Here is a 23,790-nt window from a genome sequence, read left to right as displayed (position 1 = left end):
AAAAAGTTGAAGGAGTATATTTTAAGAATATAAAGATACTTAAAGTCACGTTGCTTGATTTTTCTCCGTATTGCAGGTGAAAAGCTTATTTAAATATTCTCTGTATTTTTTATAAAGTCAAATTTATTATCTCTTTATTTGCAGTCCCCTTTCTTTCTTTTCAATTGTCTTTTCAGATTCAAATCCAGAGTCCCTGAGTGCTCTCTTTCATTTCTGTTTGATTGGAATTGAATATTCATAATTATTTGCAGTATACCTCATTGAATGTATCTTTCTTAATAGGTATTTTATGTCTCTGGAGATATTTATATTATCATAATCCCCATAATATCTGAATGATTTTTGGATGAGGCTACAGCACAACTTTTCTTTTCTTGCCACTTCTTCTGACCTTAATTCAGTTTAAATTCATCTTTTTCTGAACATTTCAAGTGGTGGCACTGCTCTTCACTTGACTTTTTCTTGTCCCTTTTCTAATGGATATGTCTGCTTTTGGAGATTGCGTCTGCAGTCTCACCTAATTAGAAAGGTGTCTTTCTGAACATAATTGAACCTAGCTCAGTTTTTGGCACTAGCTGCTGCTTGATCACACAAGCACTTCTGTCTTTGTTTCATGCCTCTTATTACTGGCTTAAAATTACTAGGCCAAATGTTACTGTCCTCTTAGTGAGTCAAGCTTCTGAAAGATTTGAGCATAGCAGGTCCAAGTTGGGTACTTTTCTGTAGGTATACCTCCAAATTCACTTTTTTTGAGAAAAGAGTGGTCATACAAAAGCCACGGTTTCATGGAGGGGAAAAGGAAAAAAAAATAGCTAATGAATCATAGAATCATAGAATCGTTTGGTTGGAAAAGACCTTTGGGTTCATCAAGTCTGACCATACCCGCATCACTGAGCACCTCATCTACCCATGTTTTAAATGCCTCCAGGGATGGTGACTCAACCACTTCCTTGGGTAGCCTGTTCCAGTGCCTGATAACCCTTTCAGAGAAGAAGTTTTTCGTAATATCTAATCTGAACCTCCACTGGTGCAACTTGATGTCATTTCATCTCAAAGAATATCTGGAATCTCATTTTCAAAGCCTTCCAGGAAAAATGACCAAAGTTTTCCCAAGCAAATAAATATATTGTAGCAGTGGCTATACTTCCCCAAATGGACATCCAACTTTCAGAACGAAAGTTTGTGTGGAGATGCATATATCAGAGCAGTCCCTGGGTTGAAACACAGTCACAGAAGGATCAGGGTAACCAATAAAGATCCTCAGAACTGCAGGGCAGCAATTTGTTTCCATTTACAGAAAAGTAAATGCAAATACACGATATAAAAACTAATCAAAATTCAATTCATAGGCAGAGAAAAGAAAAACCTTCATTTGCACATCTCAGACAGTGGAGAGGAACCAAAACTGTGACTCTGAGCACCAAGAAAGAAATGTTTTTTTAACAGATTACATTGGACAAATCATATCTGTGATGAATCAAGGCTGCATAACAGGTCATGACTGTTCATTGACCACAGGGAATTGCCTTCTTTATTTCACTTCATCTCTCATGGTGTTCTAAACCAGCATAAATTCTTGCTTGTTAGGAGTCTCCATAAATTAACAAAAAGTTAGGGAAACTGAATGTCTCATTGTATTTCACCAATTCCTTTTTTGGCCAGTTGCTGAAGCAATGCAGAAACAAGACACTAATGATGTAACACAGTTATTGTCAGGTAATATGATACTTAGTGCATCAGTTGAATATATTGATAAATTACTTGGAAGAGAGGTGAGTGGTGAGGTGATGAAGTCCACTTTTGAATCCAAAGTATTCAAAACTAAATCTGACTGCAAAGACCTGCAGTAGACCATGATAATCATGGCTCTGAGTTGCACATACATTAAAAAAGAAGGAAGAAAATAATCTAAATTTTACCTTTAGGACAATGGACTTTAAATTAGCTTCAGTTATGAAGGAGAGAGATTTTGAAAAGACTGTTGATAGTACAATGCTCAGTGAACAAATAACAGATCTTAATATGTTCAAAACTGAAAGAAAGCTATGGAGAAATGAAGATCTGGTTATCTTTGTGCATATACAGATTCATATTTATATATATATACACACCTGCATCTTCCATTCTGTGTACAGTTCTGCTTCCTGATGTCAAAAGACGTGCAGAAGCCTTAGAATGGTAAAAGAAAAAAAAAGACAAGATTGTCTAGAGGTGTGGCATGGCTCAGGCTGAATGATTTCATTGATTTGAACCAGTTTAAAATCAGAGAAGAGATATCCGAAAAGTTAGAAACAGGCTGGATAATAATAGCTTATGAAACTTACTGAGAAGATGACTGAGTAATGATTATTCACTCTTTCTGGTAACTCAAGGTCACAAAATCATCAGGCTGTAGGTTTAAAAGAAAACAAACCATGCCTTTCTGTGCAATACAGCATGTGGCCAAATGATGCTTTGCACAGTGAGTGTACAAAAGATTCAGAAAAGAATTAGAGAAATTAATGAAGAAATATCTATCAAGGTCCATAAGACATGATACTCCCAATGCACTTGTTGGTTTGGAAAGTCTGGAATTGTCACAGAAGATATTTATCTCTATTTGGCTTGTTCTTTGGCAGTGGACACTGGTGTCTGAAATTGGCCACTATAAGAGGCAGGAATCTGTGTTTGATGGAATGGCTGGAGATGTGCCTTCATGCTTTCTCACTCCTTATAAGGTCTCCATTTTTATAATAGCACAAAATTTGCACAGTAAAATCTTCATATAGGTGTGTATGTATACGCAAGTATGTATATATATTATATGTGTCCCTTTTGGAGATAGGGAAAGTAAAGAAGATTTAAGACAGTAGGAGGTTTAGGTGAAATTTAGATTGTCCTTTGCTGTGTTTCAGAGAATGTGGGGTACCCAGCCCCTGGGAAAACCTCAGGATTGTGAAACCCAGCTGTAGATAATTTCCCTGTGTCCCATCTGGGGTGCACAATGCATACTCCTGTTGTTAGTCCATCTTAATGACTAGCCTAGATGGCTCAGTGCTCAATACAGTGGTCTCCATGGATTCCTGTGTTAGGTACCCACCTTCCCCATGCATTGTGTAGAGAGGTTTGGTGATTAACTATAGACTGAAATTTATGTTGTGTGATTACAAGTGAATTACCAGCTAGGCCTCCTTTGGCAGAAGGTCCATCCTTCAGGGGATGAAAGAGCTGTAAGTGTAAGCAAACTTTTTGTGAATCTAAGTTCTGGACTTTGGAAGAGAAATCTTGTAAGGAATAGGTGGAGAGAGACGAGCCAGCAGAGGTGTCAGTGCAGGCTGTGATTGCACTCTGGAAAATCACTCTGATTTCTGGAAGCTTCTTACTGTGAGAACAGAAGAAAAGTACAGCTGATCCTGCCTCCTCCCAGGTTCTTATTCCAGTGTGAGAATGTTTATTATCAGGTTGCAATAATGAGACAGAGTTAGACTGGCTTTCCACATACCTTAATTCTTAAATTATTGGCTGTACAGCTCCCATGGAGCTGCAGTTTCAATTAGCGATGCCACATTAAGGAAATCGATGCTGCTATGCAAATAGGTTGTCACAGCTAATATTTTTCTCACTCATCTCTGAACTAAGATCCTTTTCTCAACGCCAGGGGAAAGGCATGAAAAGCAAAGAGAAGAAATGAGATGGGATTGAATGGCTACATTTTGTGCAGGCTGGCTGCCGTATTGTCCAGTCCTGCTTTGTTGTGGCAATCTGTCACACCACTTCACTGCCACAGGGCTCCAGACACGTGCATCACCATCACTGCAAAGGCAGCAGGCATTTCACATGAACCAAGTTATTGTTTGTCTTCAAGTTCTCAGTCTGTTAACAAAATTATGCTTGTTGTTGTGATCTGCTGTCTGTAGACAGGCCTCTTCACTCCAACTCCTCTATAAATCATCCTGCCCTGGGGTCCACGGTCTTGGTGGAGATTGTAGTGTTTGAAAATATGTTTCTAGTAATGTAGGTCTAACTCTAGAAGTGGACAAAGAATTGTCCTTCTCCTATATTTCATCTGGACTTGACCCAAAAGATCGCTTTGCCTTGAAACTTTCACTGGAAGAACAAAGGAACAGAATATTTCACAGCAACTCCTTTGATCTGTCTGTCCACTAACAGCATTACAGAGAGGTGAGACTGCATCCTTCAGGATACATGCCCAAGGCAGGCTCGGAAATAAGTCTTTCTTGAGAATAAGTTTTGGCCACACTGCCGAGAAATATTCTTATTCATGGGCAAGTACCTAAGTTTGTAAACTGGATTCTGGCTAATTAGAAGGTAAATTTTCTCCCTGTCATCCCACAAATTCTAATAACCAATAAACTGATGAGCAATTTCATAGCTGCTTTGCTGTTGTTTGTATGTGTGGATTTACATACCTATCTAAACTAGGAAAAACGGTTCATATTTTACAATGGAGCTGAACAAGACACATATTGTTGAGGATGCACCTGGTCTTGGACAGACAATAATCAACTTATAAGATTACACCTACTTTTTTAATCTGAATGTGGCTCTAATACTAGCGTCAATTGGTTGGTTTTGTTTCATTTTCTTAAATGGCTGCGCATTATTTGCTGTTTTCATTTATTTACTTCATATCTTCACTCTTAAATTACTTTATCAATCCCCTGGGTAAATCTGGGATCTCAAGATACTGTAGGTCAACATGCAATAGCATTCAGTATAGTTTGCACTTGACTTCTACATACTAGTATTTCACATGTCACTTTCACATGCAGTATGTGCACCTGAACCTATTATGTTTGATTATAAATTACTGGTTGATAGAAAATTATATCACAGGCATTTACTGAGTGTAATTACTCAGCAGGAACTATCAACTTGAATCAATTACCCATGGTGTGAGCATATTTCCCCAAGGATTTTTGGAAAGATGGTGAGTAAATGTCATTAGTGCCAATGGTAAGAGAAGACATCTGGGCTACATGGACACAATTCCCCCAGAATTTCACTTTTCACATTTAGCTCTAACGAGGCATAACTTTTAGTTTGTGCTTCAGTCATTTAAATTTAAATGGAGTTCAAATTGAGTTATTTAACTGATTACATGGTAATCTACTGAGCTATCAAAATACGTCACAGCATATTAGGAAAACAGACCCGAGATTATGACTGTTCCTATTGAAGCAGTCAGTATCAGAGTATGTGTTTGGGGTCAAAGACAGTCTGAGTTAAATATTGGTTACACACAGAACAACTCCTACCCTAAAGAGTGTAGGCAAGATTTTCAAAGGTATCTTAATTAAATGGGAATTAGATGATAAAGTGTTTTTCAAGACATAGCCCAACTCATGCAGAAAAGCCATTGCTGGCAGACTCGGAGCCTGAGTATGCTATAGGCATGTCTGCATGGATGAACAGGCAATTACACCCCTGTGCTCCTTGGTGACTTCATTATCCAGATCTTGGCAGTGATTATTGGAGTGTGCTGTGTACCAGGCTGATGCGACTATTCAATTTCTGCTCGCCTGAACAGTGTGGGTGTAAATTAGCTCTAATCCATAAACAAATTGGCTCTGCTACGCAATGCGTGGTGTGTCGAGCTTATGCAGCTGGTAGACAGGAAGGGTCTTGAATCTGTTGTTCTGAGAGGAAGGTATCCTTATTTTTCTAGAGATGCAAAAAGACTGTATTCCTTTAAACTAACTAATTTAAAAACTATTTCGTTTAAACTTCTTCAGTAGTCAGTGAGGAGAGATGTGTATCTCCCAAAGCTGATCTGTGACACATACAGTAGATAACTTAAGACTGGAGCCGATTATTCTACGTTAATGCCTCTGTCTATGCTATAGAGAAAACTTGAACTAATCTTGCCACTGTCACAATTAGCTGGCATAAAATACAATTGTGTTCTCATTCCATTTCTGCAAAACTAAATGCCTAAGTGCCAGTCCAACAGGCACAGGTCATCTGTGGTCTACTGTTGTGTCTGCCTGCTCTCTCCGAGTGTCAGGTAAAGGCATCAAACACCACTTGCGGGGGCAACTGCATTTAAGCCGTGTGGGCAGGAGGCCAAGAACAAGCAAAGTGTAAGTGTGAACATTACCAGGGAAGAGCTAAAGACTCATGACAGCATTGTGTTTTATTTAAAACTGCTCTGTACACCTTGGTTCTCCGCACAAACTGTGGAGGAGGGGGAAATTATCTGAGATTACAGACTTAAGTTTCTGTTTGGATTGTGTGACTCAGCACTGATATGTTGTAAAGTGATGAGTGTTGAGTCTGCTCAGTCCTAAAGTCTGCCCTGGTCTTCCCCAAGCCTCCTCTGGTACAGACCGAGACTGGGCCTGACTTGTTTACTTGAAAATGCTTAGCAAATCCATACCCTATTTATTGATTTCTGTTTTCATGAAAATACTACTGAGATCACTCTGTGCACAACCTAAAGAGAAGAAAAGGCAACTATATAAGTCTCCCATGGTTACTGAACATTTGTTAGTTATAAAGAGAGGTTTTAATAAAAAAGAACATTAGCTATATGCAACCATCCTTTGAGATAGTTTTAATGTGCTGTATAATTAGTTTAATTAATTAGATCACCACGGTTGGCATTCTTTTGAATCTTTCCTCATTTTTTGGGTGCTAACTCTCCTTCACTGATTTCTACTTTTTTTCCTTATTCTTATATTTTATTATTATTTATTCTTATATTTTATTTTCTTGTTATTATTTTAAACCTTCATTGTTGTTTTCTGCCTCTTTTTTTTTTTTAAGGCAGAATATAGGCAATCCTCCATACTGCTCAGTTGTTATCATGGTCCCTCACATAATTTTCCCTAGGTCGCTATAACTCTTAAAGCTATTCCCTTCACGTGTCAGAGGTTATCATAGACAAAAGCTGCCTAACAGGCAGGTGGAATACAATTCTGGTTTGAAGATCAGAGCGTTTAGCCATAAGGACACAAGCTATGCCACTCAGCTTCCAGGAATCAATCCCTGCATTGTTTTACTCTCTGTTGCAAATGTAACCAAGGCCTAAAATACAGACATTACATTCCTATGCGACACTCTGTTTGCTACATATCATGAGAGTCCTCCTGGGTGCTGCTGGGGAGTGGGAAGTGGGTGAATAGTGGATGTTCAGGTTACCAGGAAACTTATGCAGAATTGTTGTATCAGTTATTTCTCATATACATTGCTATGAAAGTAGAACACTTCTTTTTAAATTGAGGAATTTTGAGGAATCTAGTCAGAGACTACCTGTCTTCATGTGTCCTAATCATATCCCAGCTCCTCAGCCTGCACCCCGCTTTCCTTAGGAAGCAAACTTGAGTGTGAAAGGGCAAGGTGGGATCTGCAGCTCACTCCAACAGCCTGTGGACAATCCAGAGGTGTTGTATTTGTGCTTTTTTTTCATTAGCGTGTTTCTTTACAGTTTACACTGAGCAAAGGTTAGTGTTCTTTATGGATGGAAGTGTAAAGTAAGCAAATTTCCTGAACTTGTGATCAACTTTTTGATTATTTTTGTTACCTTTTTCAAAAAGAAAGCAAGCACAGGAATTTCCCACTGCTTTCTGATGTATTTGGGGGCTATTTTGTTTTGAAAAGTAAAAATGCTCTTCACAAATACTCTTATTCAGTTAAAAATAACCCAATCAGAATGTTTTGCTCATTTCTGTCTTCTTCTTTATTTTACCTTTTCACTAAAAAACTGTAGTTAAATGAAAACTTGGCAGATGAGAACTAGTAAGCAGAATAATGGAGATATAAAAGAGAGAGTAACACTCATTTACAATTGTAAAACGCTGCCAGCTTCTTCAATTTTTGCAAAAATAGAACACAGCAAGAACCAATTTATAAGAGAAACCTTTAAAAATGCAGGCAGAAAATTATTAAGTGTTCATGTATCAAACTCAATTCTTATTCTTCACAGTGGCAGCCAGATGACAAGCCAAGCTGCTTATTGTCCTGGATATCATGCTTAGTTATCAATATTCCTACAATCATTGCCTGCAGCTGGTGATAAAATAATGGCAGAAAAATAATGGGGGAAGTTTTCAAAGTGGAGCATAAGATGCACATGCATATAACCCATTATTTTTTAAAAGATGAGTGCACACTGCAGGACCTACTGCCAAAATATTGCCCTGATTTCATAATATGTGCACTTCTATTGATGTATATGAGCTCCTATAAAGCTTGAATAGGGGATTTTACAAAAGATAAATCTTTGCATGAACTTGAGGAAGTGACTCTTTTTTTTTGGCGAAAGCATGAGAGATTGTGAGTGCCATGAACATTTTTACTCAGTGTTAAACCAAGGCAACAGAGTCTTTTTGGGGCTGCTGGGTGAGTTGATCTAGATAATGAGCTGCTGTAACCAACACTGTTAGCTTTCTCCTGTCTACCACCTACTTGCCACTGAACATTCATTATTTAGCTCAGAGAGGTAAACCGAAACATACGCCTTTTGATGATGGTTATGCAGGTATGTAAAAGTTCAAGCTAGCCATCAGCTTTCTATTTATACTGCCTACCACAATTTAGGTTACCAATACCAAAGGTGATGCTGGGCTTTGGGGTGACAGCGTAAGTCCTCCATCTTCACCATCCAAATCCTTCTGTTCTTTCTCAGAACAAGTTTCTCTGCATAAAACCACTTCGAAATGTGAGGAACACTGGGATATAATCTTTATTTGCTCCACAAGGAGGAAAATAAGCAAGTCTTATTGCCAGAGTTAGACTTCAATATCCCATTAAGTCTTTGTTTTTATGCCTTTTGACTGGAAATAAATGAGTCAGGTGGAGATATAGTTTGAGGTGTTCTGGAGTGCAACAAACTTACCAATCATTTAGATTGAGAGTTTCAACTTTGTTTTGTGTATCACCGAGCAGGGAATCAGATCTGATGAAGGGTACAACCAGCCACTAACAATCCCTATGTCTTTAGAAAACCAATTCTGGACAGTTTGCTGAAACAATGCTTAGTTATCATCAAGACAGATTACTTGTGTCCAGGGAGAAGCAGTGGATAGTGGGGTTGGAAGGGTTAAAGCACCTTGAGGAAGCAGTCCCGTTGATCATGTCTGATTCATTCACCCTGGCACTTTTTCTTGTGTTTGCATACAAATTCTGATGCATCATTACCACACTGAATAAAAACTAAAGTAAAAAACAAATAGTGGGCAATAGCAGTGGGCACCAAACTGACACCTTGCCTGCCCTTAGCAATAAGATGTGTCACTCCAGTGTTGAATGTCTACAGCTAACTCTATCTTGGCTAGACAGCCTGGGTATTCCCAGCTCTGCAAGTATCCCGGTGAAGTATTGCTACTGAAGGGCTCCTCATGCTTTAGGGAGCCCACATTTGCAGCACTACAACACTGCATAAACATTTGTTTCAGGTTGGCTGGAATTTTTACATCTTTAGCATACTCAGAAATTTTAGTTACATGGCATAACTTCCACATTTATATTTTCTATGACCAGGACATAACAAAACAATGCATATGTCTGTCACTTTCTGGTTTCTACTAACTTCTTTACAAAATTTCATTGCCAGATCTATTCTATTGAGAAGGAAAGGTTTTCAGGATCAACTGATATTCTAAATGGTACTGTAAGGGTCTTTGTTGGTTTTTTTGAAATCTCCCTTGTAACTTCTGTATCAGTGCTCCAGCAGACAAACGGCAGAGACATGTAGCTGAAACATTTCCTTTTTGAACACAATCATCTCCCATGATAGATCATTTATTTTTTTTCTCTTGAACTGGACATGTTCAGAATTAGCCTCCTAGCAAGGCCATCTGGACAAGACATCAGCATTACTTATGCGTAAATCATAGAACTGAGGTGGTTTTCAAACTAATTGGCAAGCTGTTCCCCAGGATTCATGAATCTGAAATGGTAGACATGCCTGGTCTGTTCTGTCTTCAGACCTCCTCCCATGTGAAGAATAATTGGAACAAACGTTCCACAGATTTATCTAGTTTTTAAGGCTCAGAGCAGCTACACTTTGTAATCCAGGTGCCACAGGTCTATCTTGCTGTAGGGTTTTTTTGACCAACAATTTCTCCTTGTCCTTTGAATGTCCTTCCACTGATGAATATCTGATTCAAGATCCAGCACTGGAAATCAATACTGCAGGAACTTTACTATGATATCTGAGTATCAAGATAATAAGAATATTAAAAACGTTTCCATTACTCATGCAGATTATTTCTCTTTACCAAAAATACTGATGAAGCCAAACACTTGGCTGAAGGTTCAGTTTCCTTTCTTAATGCATTCCTGTAGTGGTCGGTACAGCTTCTTTCTACCTCGCTGCTGAAGAGGAGGTTTTTTAATGCTCAGTGTCATGCACTATTGGTATTGCAGGGACCAATGGTGAAGGGAAGGCAAACTCAGCTTCTCTCTCTGTTGGTTCAGCAGAACCACTCCTAATTCCCAGCATAACTGCCTCTGAGGCTACTTATGTATTTGTACAGAATTGTCATGGAATAAAGGTAATAGACACCGTTCAAACTCATTTTCATCCTCTTTTCCTTGCAGTTTTTTTTAAACATGACTAAAACATTTTAAACAGTAAAAGCACTTGTTCACTTTTTTCATCCACAGCTGGCCTTTTTACCATTAATCCTCAGTCTTTTAAAAGCATTCAGCAAAAGAACAGCTACCTGGTTCAGATCCACAACTAAGTCTGTATCAAGCCATTCATTCTCCCTGTGCCTTTATCAAGTTACCACAGTCTGTAGCTGCATCAACTTAAAGGCATGATAACTGATTCACTGAAAGGCAGTTCCCTACAAATGATTTATTGCACTAGTGCTATTTTTAAACAGAATGGCTCAGCCTGCATTTATTTTGCCGTGTTTACAAGAACCATATCGAGACACCCATGTTTTTGAAAAGCTGAGAATATCTGACTGAAAAGTGCTCCAGCTCTGGTACCAAGGAATCAAGAATGCACAGACAAGAGATAAATTTCACTTCTGCATCTGTTCAACATTTTAACTGAAAAGACTGGTTCTTTGCACACAGCTGCCGTGGTGAGATCGGTTTAGTTCTTGACATGAGCGTATCTGCAGTTTGGAGCTAAATTGAAATACAGACCAAGTGCCTCATTTTATTTTTGCTGAAATTGCAGTGGTTAGTCTCTTGGCAAATCTGAAATGTTGACAATCATATTGAAACTGCAACTTTTCATCCTTTTTCTTTGAACTTATCCTACTAAGCAGCCTGAAGACTAGCTTTCAATATTTTTCTTCATGTAGTGAACAAAGCTGAACTGTAAGCTCTCCCCCGGTTGTCACCTGCTGCTGGGTTTCTTTAGATGTTCGTGATTTTCACTCTGGTCTATCATAGTTGTAGCGGTCTTTTTTTGCTTCAGTATTATATTTTCCATGCTAGCTTTTTAGCCAGTCTGCTCTCTTTACTTATACTTTATATATTCAATAATTCATACATGCATAATTATCTATGCGGTATAATTACATTTTTCTTGATTATATATGCCACCTTTTCTTAATCGTCACAGACAGCAGACTCTAATTACCTGCTTTGTTCAGGCCTGTGATGCACAGAGCAGTACTTAGAGGCACAAAGCTTTCAGTTTCCATCATTCTCAGCAGCCTCAACATCTGATGTGCAGCTGCGAGCAAAGTCTCACGTTGGCACAGTTATGCTCATTGCATCTTTCCTCTAATGGAGAGCTGCAAGTAAGAACCTATATATGTACTGCCAACATTTTATCCAGAAAAATCTCCTGCAGGCATGGGTTTGATAAGAGCACGCGGTTACATCAGTCCAGGCATGTCTTCAATGTTCTTTTATTTTAATTTATTAGTCACAACTTATCCTGCTGAGATTTATGACTGGATTCAAATCATGTAAGATTTCTGGACAAATACAATTTCCCGTCAGCTTCACTCCCAACATTGTCTCCACTAGTCAGGACAGAAGTTGAAGCACAGGAAAGGGCTGTAATTTGCCCAAAGGTTGGCAGAAGCAGACGGAGAATCAGCACCTCTTAGTTCAGTTCCTCAGCCTCCAGGACATACTGATAAATAGGTGTTAGCATGCCTATTATAGCCCCTTATAGTGAAGTCTTTAATTTTAATTACCGAATAAATTGATTGATAAATTATTAAATATTTAAATAAGTTAAATTTTTACTTCATCATCAGGTTGATAACTCATTGTTTGTATTAATTAATATGACTAGTAAATCTAGGTATGGAAAGAGAAAATGTCTGATAAAGGAACACAATGATGCACTGGTAAAACTTTGTATTCCTTTAGCACTCTCAAACCCTCATAATCTAATCATGATTCAGTAACAGACCTGCAGAATAGGGACAAGATAAAAGAAAATAAATGTAAATCAACAATAGAAACCACCTTTGCAGAGAGTGAGAACTTTGAGGCTGGTCAATGATATCTTTTGAACTAAGCATGGGGTTTATTTCTCTCCTTTCCTTCCCTGCTATCCTCTTTACATGTTGCATTTGTGACAGTTTGGGTGGTTTGAAAAAAAAGCTAAAATGGCATTTTCCTGCTTTATGCATTTATTGAGAGACTTCATATTTCCTTATCAATTTTAGTAGTACAGAAAATGCCTCATTTTTCCGCATTTTGTGAAAAAAAGTTAATATTAAACAATCTTAGGGAGTAAGGTCTTGTGCATCATAAACCAACTGAATGATTCCTCAGATCTCCATAGTGCCAAAATTTGTCTCGCTTGCTCCAGTTTGCACAGGTTTGCAGCCCGCAGTTTGCAACGTGAGTTTCCAAGCACTGTGATTCTTGATGCCTACAAATACCTTAGTTGTATAAAGGCCACTAGATAAGACTACAAGATGGTCCAAGACTGCCACATTCAATTACTCTCATGGTGGTTCCCTGGATCTCTTTTGAAACGCTTATTAAACAAAATGTCATCACCTTTACTCTCTTCCATTCCTTGGTGCCAAAGCAGTTTCAAAAGTAAGTTACTTACTCCATTCACCTGAGCAGAAATTATTATTTCCATTTTCTCAGTGCCCTTTGGTGCAAATTCACTGTCTTGATGCTTTGTCAATGTTTGTTTGAATGACTGGTTCTAAAGCTGTTTAACAGGAGGTGATGGACAAATTTCTCATAAAGACATGAATGTCCCTAACGTTGTTTGTCATCAGCCTTGGTGAAGATAATTCATCAGCTTTTCACTTAGGGACTTATATTTCTTGTGCTTTCCTCTAATATCTCAGTCTCCCATTGGCCTATAGACACATTGGTAGCCTTCCTATTTCTGGCGTACTTGAAAAAATTCCTGTTTTGCTAAACACTTTTAGCAAATTCTAATCCTTTTCTTCAGTCTGAAAGTTCTTTATTTAAGGTGCCACTGTTTGTGCTTTTCTAAATTTAATCTATTTAGACAGTGCTCTCATTATTTTTACTTTAAATATTCCTCTACTTATCTGTGACAGCTATTTCACGTCCTTTCACATTCTCTTCTGAGTCTTCAGTATGATGTCTCTATAGTCTTTTTGCCACCTGGAAGTGTTTTACCCTTTTAAAGTGACCCTTTTCATTTTTGCATGCTTTTCCATTGTTGACTATTTTCTACACATTCGATATTACTTGCAAAGTTGGTTTTTTTTTGAAATATCATACGTAACATTTATAATCACTGTAACAAAGAGCTGCTTCCACAGTGCCAACTCTTGGTGCCTTTTTCCAGAATCTATCAACAGCTGTTCGTCATTTTAAGGAACAGTCAGAGAAAAATTCCTCTAAAACAGCAGCTGTTCATGTTTTTTAAAAAAATTGGTCTCTACCTCATAGCTTCCCAACAAACCTGTACAGCTTTCCTGAAAGTACTATGTCTGTGCTTGGACAAAAACACTGAATATTACATGAATAAAATTAAAATCAAGGTTGATGCCAGTGTTGGACAGAAATGATGAGAGGCTTGATGGTAAAACAATGGATGGTGACAGCGCGTGCTGCTAGGGCTGTTGCTGTTCTCTAGAGAAAGAACGGGACTTTGCAGTCTTTAAACAATGTAGGATTTTGTTGTTACTTGAAACCACCTAGGAGGTTTTGACAACTTATAAAGTAATAACAAGCGAATACTGACTATACTTTAATCTCCTGTTTTTTCCTCTTGTACCGATGACGTTACTGATACATTTGTAGGAGAGCACAGGGATGCAGCTACTTAATATCACTGTGAGTCCAAACAACCACTCTTATCTTGTTAAGATAACAGTCTGAGGAGAGGTGCAAAAGCCAAAGAAAGTACTCTCCTCTGTTGGCTATTTATGATACCCTTTAACAGGAGAAGTATTTGACTGAGGCTCAACTGCATATATGTATTCAGAAGAAATGGCAGCTTAACGAATTAATAGAGGCTGAATGCTGCAGGAATCTGTTTTATACACAGGTGTATGTGGCTATGCACATACAGGCAGCAGCTGTGATTCTGATGCAGTTATCTGCACCTGATAGCTATATCAGTGTTTGTAACCTTTGGCAGATTAAGAAGACAGCAGGATCAAAGTGGACAGACTTCCAGCATGGACAGCAAATCATCCCTTCAGAGCCACGAGAAACTCCAGGATGGACGTAACAACAATTTATTGGGACATGGCTGCACAAGAGGCTGCAGTAGCTAGTTAGCCATCGCCCTGCACACACATTCACCCTGGCAGGGCGAGGAAAGGTCGTCTCTGTGCATACCTACATCTTTACACCTTGGATCCCAGGATATCTGACTACTTCGAAAGCAGGAGCCCCAGCCAAGGACAAACTCAGAGAGTACACCAGCTGGGACTCTGCACACACAACCCTGCTTTTCTTCTGACTCTGCCACTGGATAAACAATCATCAGCAACAAAATACAGTTTTATAAGTAAGTGTGACTTTCCTTTCCAAAATCCTGGAAGAAAACTTGAAACAATTCATTAGACAGCCTCTCAAAGATTGCCACATTTCTGTCTACTTTCAAGAGACAAAGTTATATTTGGGCGAGCTTTATCTTGAAGGTTTTATGTTTCTGTCTCTGTTGATTAAAATGGTCCAGTTCAGAATTTTGTGAAATTGCTGGACACAATGGTTTCTGAGCACCTGCTCTTGAGTTTAAGACAGATGTATATTATGTAAATACATGAATGTACTGTCAAATAGGCCAAACACTGAATAATTTTGTTTAAATACCTGAAGTCCATTGGAAAAGTTGTAGCATGAATGTATTCACATTGTTCTTTAACGTCATGCATTCTGCATTTTAGTAAAAGATGTGACCCTAGCCAAGTCAAAGTTTTTCTAGTTACTTTAGTGGATGCAGGATCAGACGCATTAGTAGTGTATGATAACCATGATGAAGAAAGACCTTTTTCTTTGTAACAATAGGGTGACTGAGCCAGAGTTGAAAAGCAGCTTAGTAAGGAGAGCTAAAAAATTAAAGAGTTTCCTCAAATCCATAGTTAAGTGTTATAAAACGTGAAGAAGTTACATGTTTCTCTGTTTTCATGGATCTATTCTAGATGAGAACCATCTGGAACAGAAAGATACATATGTTATCCAAAGTATTGCTGATTTAAAAGCCTTTTTTTTTTGTTTGTTTCGGCTTAAATAGTAACCACAGTTCCAAACATTTATGGTATTTTACGACTTGTGCACCCACATTTTGATAATAAATGTATGCTCGTTCTGTCTTATTGTGCTTTTATTTTTAAGGGTCTCCATCTATAAGCAAGTTTTACTCCAACTTTTTTTAAAAAATAAATAACGCTTTTGATGTGAAAAATACTTTATTTGTAATAACCTATTTTTACTGTATTTCTTGTGTTCTATCTTTTACGAAGCAAACTTCTTTGTAATTGAAACTCTTTTAAGATTTGGTTTCACATTATATGTAATTTTTGTCACAAGTTTTTCATAAAATACAGATTTTTATTGCTCCATGAAATGATATAGTGTTCCTATCAACAACAGAGCACTTTACAAATGTAGTAAGGTAAAGATTTTACACCTGTCACGAGCACAGTGTTGGTATATTTGTTAATTTGGGCATAGACTGAAATAACCACAGGGACAAACAAAAAAGCAGAGTTTCTCTGGTTGTGAGAAGACAGATTCCATTGCTCAAAATAAAGTATTTCATGCCCATTCTTCTAATAATGATGTTTTTTCATTATTATTGATTTCACTTGGGAAGGACCAAATTCACATAATTTCTGGAAACATCTATTGTTCTGTTCCAATCAAAACACATTATGATCTTGATCTGAACCCTGATCCTGGAAAAAAAATGAAGGTTTTATTTACTTGAGTAATCCTACATAAATTAATGCTACTACTCATAAGTCAATGCTTGCAGGATCCATGAAGCACCAGGTAATTTAGATTAGAGCTATGGAGATTTTGGAAGCAGGGCCAGTAATTTATTAAGAGTTTCCATGTAAAACTCTCCATTTTGTTCCTTTTCTATGATTAAAGTTGTTTTCAGCAAGAAGAGTTATTGTGGTTGATCTTGTACAACATCAACCACACAGGATGCGATTTACCGGCACTTTGGTTCAGACTGGGAAGACATTTTTTAAATTAATGGCATTTTGGTTAACACCATAGCACCCAAACCAGATTTTCTTTTTGATGATACAAAACCAGAAGATATGCTCCAAGACGGCACTTATCATAGAATTATAGAATGGTTTGGATTGGAAGGAACCCTAAATATCATCCAGTTACAACACTCCCGCCATGGGCAGGGACACCTTCCACTAGATCAGGTTGCTCAAAGCCCCATCCAGTCTGGTCTTGAACACTTCCAGGTCATCCACAACTTCTCTCTGGGCAACATCATAGTGCAGGATTTCTTCCCTATATCTAATCTAAATCTACCCTCTTTCAGTTTAAAGCCATTACCCTTGCCCTGTCACTATGTGCCCCCGTATAAAATCCCTCTCCAGCTTTCACGTAGCCCTCATTTAGGTACAGGAATGCTGTGAATGCCATTTGCCCAACCTTGGGCCTGTAGACCACAGGAACAGATGAGAGCAAATGGGAAATTAAACTTCCCCTATGTGCCTCGTGTGCTGTGCATTCATAGAATCATAGAATGACCAGGTTGGAAAGGACCCACTGGATCATCAAGTCCAACCATTCCTAACACTCTTTTAAACCATTTCCCTAAGCACTTCATCCACCCTTTCCTTAAACACCTTCAGGGAAGATCACTCGACCACTTCCCTTGGCAGTCTCTGCCAATGCCCAATGACCCTTTCCGTGAAAAATTTTTTTCTGATATCCAGCCTGAACCTCCCCTGGCAGAGCTTAAAGCCATTCCCCTTTGTCCTGCTCCTGTCACTTGGGAAAAAAGCCCAGCTCCCTCCTCTCCACCACCTCCTTTCAGGTAGTTGTAGAGAGTAATAAGGTCTCCCCTCAGCCTCCTCTTCTCCAGGCTATTCCTGACCTCTCTGTTTCACAGAACCCCTTCTGTCAGGCTGCACTGCCTGTTGTTGCTCACACAGCCACAAAGAAGACTGGTTTTGTAAAATGAAAAGTCTATAGAATTAAAGATCCACAGTATTTAGAGTATAAGTTCATAAGCTACTGTATTAGAAACTGTGGGGGTTTCTCGAAAACAGAATTTAATTAGCAGCAGGAGTCTACCAAATATTTGCAGTCCAATCTGGCTGGCTGCCGGGTGTCCTTGCCAATACTTTACAATGCTATTTTTGAGAGAGGCCTAGTTATTTGATAGATGGCATGTAATTAAATACATTTGCGCATAGTATTTTGCATGAATGCAAGCTCACTCAGACACTTTAATTTCACGCTTGTTACCACATGATCGTTTCTCAAACAGCTCTACAGGCTGCAAAAAAAAAAGAAATCATGGCACCAATCAGCTCTATCCAGAGTCCATGGCACTTTCAGTGACTGCAGGCTGAACCTTATTCTGCATGTAATTAAGTTTGTCAATTTATTACACTGGTCTGTAATGCCCTCAGCTATACTGTGGACACCCAATATTGAATCATAAAATCATAGAATAGTGGAATAATTTGGGTTGGAAAGAACCTTTAAAGGTCATCTGGTCCAAACCTCCTGCAACGAGCAGGGACATCTTCAACTAGATCAGGCTGCTCAGAGGCCCATCCAACCTGACCTTTAATGTTTCCAGGGATATCACCTCTGGAGGCCACCTGTACTCTTAGTCCATCTTTCCTTTTGCCTAACGTAGCTGTAAGGAACTGGCTTCTCATGAGAGGCCCTGATAATGATGCAGAAGAAGAATAAAAGAGGTCATTCTGTATAGTATGTGCTGTGTGAGGACAGAACAAGTGCTACAAGATAAGTCACATTGCCTGGGAATACGCCTAAGTGCTTAGTTGGGATTTGTCTCCCCTACTCTAGACATAAGAGGAATGTACACATCTGCAGCTGAGTTAGCCAGATCCAGGCTCAAAATCAAGGTGGGGGGTGGTGACAGGGAGAAGATGCTTTTAGGATATGGTACACTTGTTGTCTCTTTATTGCCTCTTTTAGAAGATGGTTCTCCCTGTAGCTCTGCCTCCATGGAGTATAACATCAATGTACACAGCTCAGATGTGGACGTGCACATTGTGCACTGACATTTAGTCAGATGAATCTTGTTTGTGGAGGCACAGACAATTTGTGGATATGCAGTCCAGTCCTTATGAAAAAATGGGAATATTTCTGATCAATTCAGCAGGAGTCAGAGCTGTTGAAACAGTTTTTATCCTTACATGTAAAAGTGGTATTAGAGGGCTGAGAAATTACATAAAAATACACTTTTGCAATGAACACTTCCTTGCTTTCCGTAAAGAAAACAAGAAAGGCAAATAAGACATAGAATGTTTTTAAGAAATAGTCAGTGAGATGGAGGGGAAAAACAAAGCAGGGTATTCATAAAGCCAAACAAAACTCCTTGGGACTAATTTATCCTATACAGCTTTACTGTTTTGCAAAAGCACTCAGTGATCTTAACTCTCAAAGTCTCATATGGTTTCTCCAAGTCATTTCAAGGGTAAAATATTTTTTCTCATTTCTGTTCAAAGGAACATGGAAGGAAGTCTAACACAGCTGGAAAAGAAGTTTGCTGCTACATTTTATTGAAATGCCACTTGCTCTGCAGTGTTACAGTTCTGATCACACATGCACATTCCCACAGTACCATTACAGATAAAACTCTGCCAGATTTACCTTCTGTTCAGTTTGCTGCTTCTACATTGTGTATTAAATATTGTCACCATACTGTAAATGTTTAATTACCAACTGTGATAAAATACAAATGGCTCCTTTCATCTGTAGCCTTGACAAAAATGATTGATGAAATGTTTCCAGAGGTTTTTCTGTTTAGCTTCGAGGGGTAGAAGGGTTGGCTATAGATCTTGGCACAGTAGTCAAAATGACCTCAAAGTACGTAACAGAAGAAATACTAGGCACTAATCCATCCATCCATTCCATTCATTTAGGTGTTTCCTGCTTGCAGAAATATGTGATCACAATTTCAAGCTGGTTTCTAACTGTTTAAACTGAACCTAAGTATTGGTGTATTGTGATGCACTGAGGAACTGTGGTGGGTTGAATAAGACCCAAAGCGTTTCTCTGTTTTTCCAGTTGGGTAGCTATGCCAACACTTCTGCTATGAAAAAAAAAGTGTCTGCCAACATAAGACAGGCTTAGAGGTTTTGGACAGGTACATTTACAGTTTTGGTGAGATTTGGAAAACAAGCATATATTCAAAGCACATTTAATTAAAAAAAACACAGGTATAATCTTGAATTTCCACTGCTCCTCATGAGGAGAGTTGGAACAAACAACTGTCCTGCAAAGAATCCTTATTATTTCTACAGCTGGCCCAGATTTCAAATTGCCAAATAGGTTCATCTACGCAGGCTCTGAACAAGAAGAAACCAAAGGCAAGAACCCACCTGTTTGCAGTGCTGGGTTGCTAAGACTCTGCCTCCTTGTACAGCAAAAGAAACAACATAGAGTACCTGCTGGAGCCAAAGTCATCGGTTCTGCTAGGAAAAGCAGAAATTATTTTTTCCTACACAGCAGTTACAGTTCAGTCCCCTGGCACTACAAAGAAGTCCTGTGGGAACTTTTGAATGAGGAATAATGTATAATTTTATAGATCCTTCTGGTGACGTGTAAAAACCTCTATGATAGATCAGTGTGATTCTTAAAGAAAAGCTTTACAGCACTTCTTCCGAAGAGTACACTAGTAGCTCAATAATTAATACTGTGCATATTGTGCTTAATCATCTTAGCTTCCATCAGAGTAGTTACTTTGGTTTATCTGTATTTTAATGACTGCATCAACTACTCTCTAGCCAGCAGGGAAAAATGTTTTGATATTTTTAGCACTCGTTTAGCAATGCAAATTAGCCTGCTCTAATCGCGTTTGTGAGAAAACATGCGGTACAATCAGGACCTTAATAATGACTGATGCTAGCTATGCTGTATACATCAATGAACTTGGCTCACTGTCATAGACTGCCTTTTTTTTCATTAATTTTCAGTTGGGAAGGAGGAATGTATGTAATTAGAGTAGTTTTTACAAAATAGCCAAACAGTCCTCATGAGTCCTCCCAGAGACTCAAAATCATAACACAGGGCAGAAAGCTTTGTTGTTCAATGTTTAGAGTTTTAAGTCAGTTTTAAGCAATAAAGTCAGCATATCAAAACCTCTGTAGTTTTCAGTACCCACTAAGAGAAACATGATTCAGTGCATCCTAAAGTCCTTATAAAATGCATGCCCATGAATACAGAGTTATGTAAAATCTGCACTAAATTACATGCAACATTTTCTTTAAGGTCATAAATGCACCATTTATATTTGAATAAATAGGCTTTGGGATCTGGGAGGGTAGGGAAAAGGCTGAAGAAGTGGGGTGGAGGTACAGTCAGCTGCAGTGACACCAGTGTCTGTCATCTGTACCTTGTTCTCTGGCCAGCTTAGGCTGACTAGAGCACGAGAGGATAGTTTCACCAGGAGGCAGGTCTCTGCAACTGCACGATCATACCAGAGAGACCTGTACAGAGTTGAAATGAAGATATATGCAAAGAAGATGAGAGCTGCCATCAGATTCAGCTTATTGCTTCTGCACCACCTTGCAAGAACCAAGGGTCATTCCTTGAGTTTTGAGTTTTCTTCCTACCTTGACTATGTTCTCTGATGGGAGCACATGAGCAGACATGGTGCCTCTGGCTTGCTTCTTCCTGGTGTAACTCAGATGGCTCCTTCCTCTCCTCTCAAAATGCCCGTCAACATGTCTATGCAGTATAATACATAAAAAACTCCAATGCCTAAGCACTATTACCTTCCCAGAAGGCAGTTATTTTCTGATGAGATGTTATCTATAGATCCTGCCTTTTGCACTAGAGGCATTCACTCCACCAGCCTGTGGAGTGTAAACATCCACGTGTGAACATTGCAGCACAGAAATCAGTCTCCACTGAACACCTTTTTGACTGATACAGATCAATCACTGCCCTCCCAAAGTCTTACCAAACAGCACTCACAGACATTCATCCTCAACTCCTTCTCTCACCAGCAGAGCCATCTGATGAAAGACTCATTTTTCCACCCACACTGTTAAGATAAGTCACTGACATCAGGAATTGCAGATTTTGGAAATGCTTAGAACCTACTGAAAACCCACGAATTCCACTGGTCAGAGTATTTCAGTGTTTTCTTGCAGCTAGCACTCCTCTTACTGTAGTACTGGGCTTAATTTTACATTTTTCAGAAAGGCACACATTAATATGGAACAGCAAATAAAAAAGAAAAAACACTAAATAGACTAAGAGAACCAGCAAAGAAATGTGTATTTTAAAGAGATTTCTGAAGTATGTTTTTTCCATCTTATAGGCACAGCTATTTTAATAAGCAATGTGGCTTTTTGCAAATAAGAGGCACAGTCACTCACTCTGGGCAGACAAATGGCCCTAAATGTATGTAATGGATAATGTGTGTGTCATTATTATGGCAGAAACTTTCATTATCTTCTCATTATTATCTTCAAGATAAAGGCTTTGCTAACTCTTATAGGGGTGACATTGACACGTACGGGTCAAACCATGTGAACTATATTTAAAAAAAGAATACTATTACATTTTATAAGTCTTAATTTTATTTCACTTGTTTTATTTTTTTTTTCCTGTTTTGAAAATCCTTTTTCTGGATCCTTCATTGCTTCACTTGTCAAGAGGATGGGGCCAGAATTTTTTCAGTGGTACCCAGCGACAGGACAAGGGGCAGTGGGCACACACTGGAGCGCAGGAAGTTCCACCTGAACATGAAGAATAACTTCTTCACTGTGGGGGCAACAGAGCACTGGAAGAGGCTGCTCAGAGAAGCTGTGGAATCTCCTTTTCTGGAGATATTCAAAACCTGCCTGAATGCATTCCTGCTGTAGGTGACCCGGATCTCCAGAGGTCTCTTCCAACACTAATCATTCTGTTGTTCTGTGATTTTTCTCCTCTTTAAATATATAAACATCTCCTTAGCAACATACAACACAAAACCCTCCTGGCATGGGTTTTCAATCTTTCCACACAAATGAAGATCTCTGTGTCTCTAAGGCATCACTCTGTCTCTCCCTGGACAGACTTCTCCAGGATTTGTGCTAATTGTTTACAATTGCCCAACCAGGAATGTAAGTTGTTCATGTAAGGCTGTTTGATTACTTTTAAAAGTATGAAACATGAACTTGCTAGTATTTCATACTATCATGTTTCATACCATTTCATACTATTGTAGGATCTTGGGAAAAGGTTTTTGAAGGAATATATATATATTTTTAGTATCAGTATGCATTCAGCACATGTACTACATACGCAATGAAGCACTGGGCTATTTTATAGCATGGTTTTATCATATTTGTACTACAGCAATGCATCTAGTTCCCTCAGCTTGCTCCTTTCAACCCTGAATGTTTCAATACTGATTTTCAACTTCCACACTGTTGTACTGCTGTGCCTTATTGGGACAGAAAGACACGCATTAATATAGGACCAGGATTATTGGTTAACCGAACTAGGACGTATCCCTGCTTTTCTTGAAGAGCATACATATTTATGAATGGATTAATTGACTGTATTTTTATCTTTAAAGAAAAAGGAGTATTTTCTTTATTTGTACTAGCTGCTAATAACACATTAAACATTTTCCATTACCACACTTTTCTCAGTTTCCATCAACAGTTTAAGTAAGTTCACAAAGGAACATTATGACATTTAAAATGTATTATCTGCTCAAAATATGCTTGCATTTTTCTTGAAGATTGTTATTCCAAAACTCTTTCCATAGAAATAATGCAGCCTTCCCTATGATCTTTTACGCTGTGATGCACTCATTATGTGGCATATGTGTATTAATTTACAATTGAAAGGGTTGGCTATGAGAGATGCTTCTCAGCTCATCTGACTCATGTTCATCAATATCTTTGGAATGTATTCCTTTTTGAGTTATAAGTCAAATCATGGACAGGATAACACGCACAGGAAAACGCCAAGATTTTTCCTGTCAATGGTTGGCAGAATCCCCACTCTTTCAAGCTAAATAGTGTGCTTTAGTGTAATGGGATATAATGTAGTCACGTCTGCAAGTATGTGCAAAAATAAAATCTTTCTTGCCTTCTCTGCAGGGATTTTTACTCTGCAGATTTCCTGGCTGAAAATATAGAAATGCGTTTAGAGTAGGCTGGAGAGAAGAAAGTGCCTCTAGAAGACAAAAAACATTCTGGCTCAATATTTGGAATCTGACAATGTTTT

General features: G+C 38.5%; 1 protein-coding gene across 5 annotated transcripts in view; it reads left to right on the top strand.

Moving 5' to 3' along the window:
• The window catches only part of STK32B (serine/threonine kinase 32B), a 168,380-nt gene extending 152,195 nt beyond the window's left edge, over positions 1-16,185 (top strand). For 2 of the 5 annotated variants that reach the window (XM_054066349.1, XM_054066352.1), the window contains exon 11: positions 14,513-16,183. In XM_054066349.1, the coding sequence (XP_053922324.1) occupies positions 14,513-14,651 (139 nt within the window). In that variant the 3' untranslated portion in view covers positions 14,652-16,183. Of the gene's footprint in view, positions 1-14,512 lie in introns of all 5 variants that reach the window. The other 3 variants (XM_054066348.1, XM_054066351.1, XM_054066350.1) reach the window with 2 other exon arrangements.
• Positions 16,186-23,790: the final 7,605 nt, after the last annotated feature.

This window comes from Cuculus canorus, chromosome 4 (assembly GCF_017976375.1).
Source record: "Cuculus canorus isolate bCucCan1 chromosome 4, bCucCan1.pri, whole genome shotgun sequence".
Classification (NCBI taxonomy): Eukaryota; Metazoa; Chordata; class Aves; order Cuculiformes; family Cuculidae; genus Cuculus; species Cuculus canorus.
Note: the sequence above shows the minus strand (reverse complement) of the source record. Positions and strands in the feature narration are given on the sequence as shown.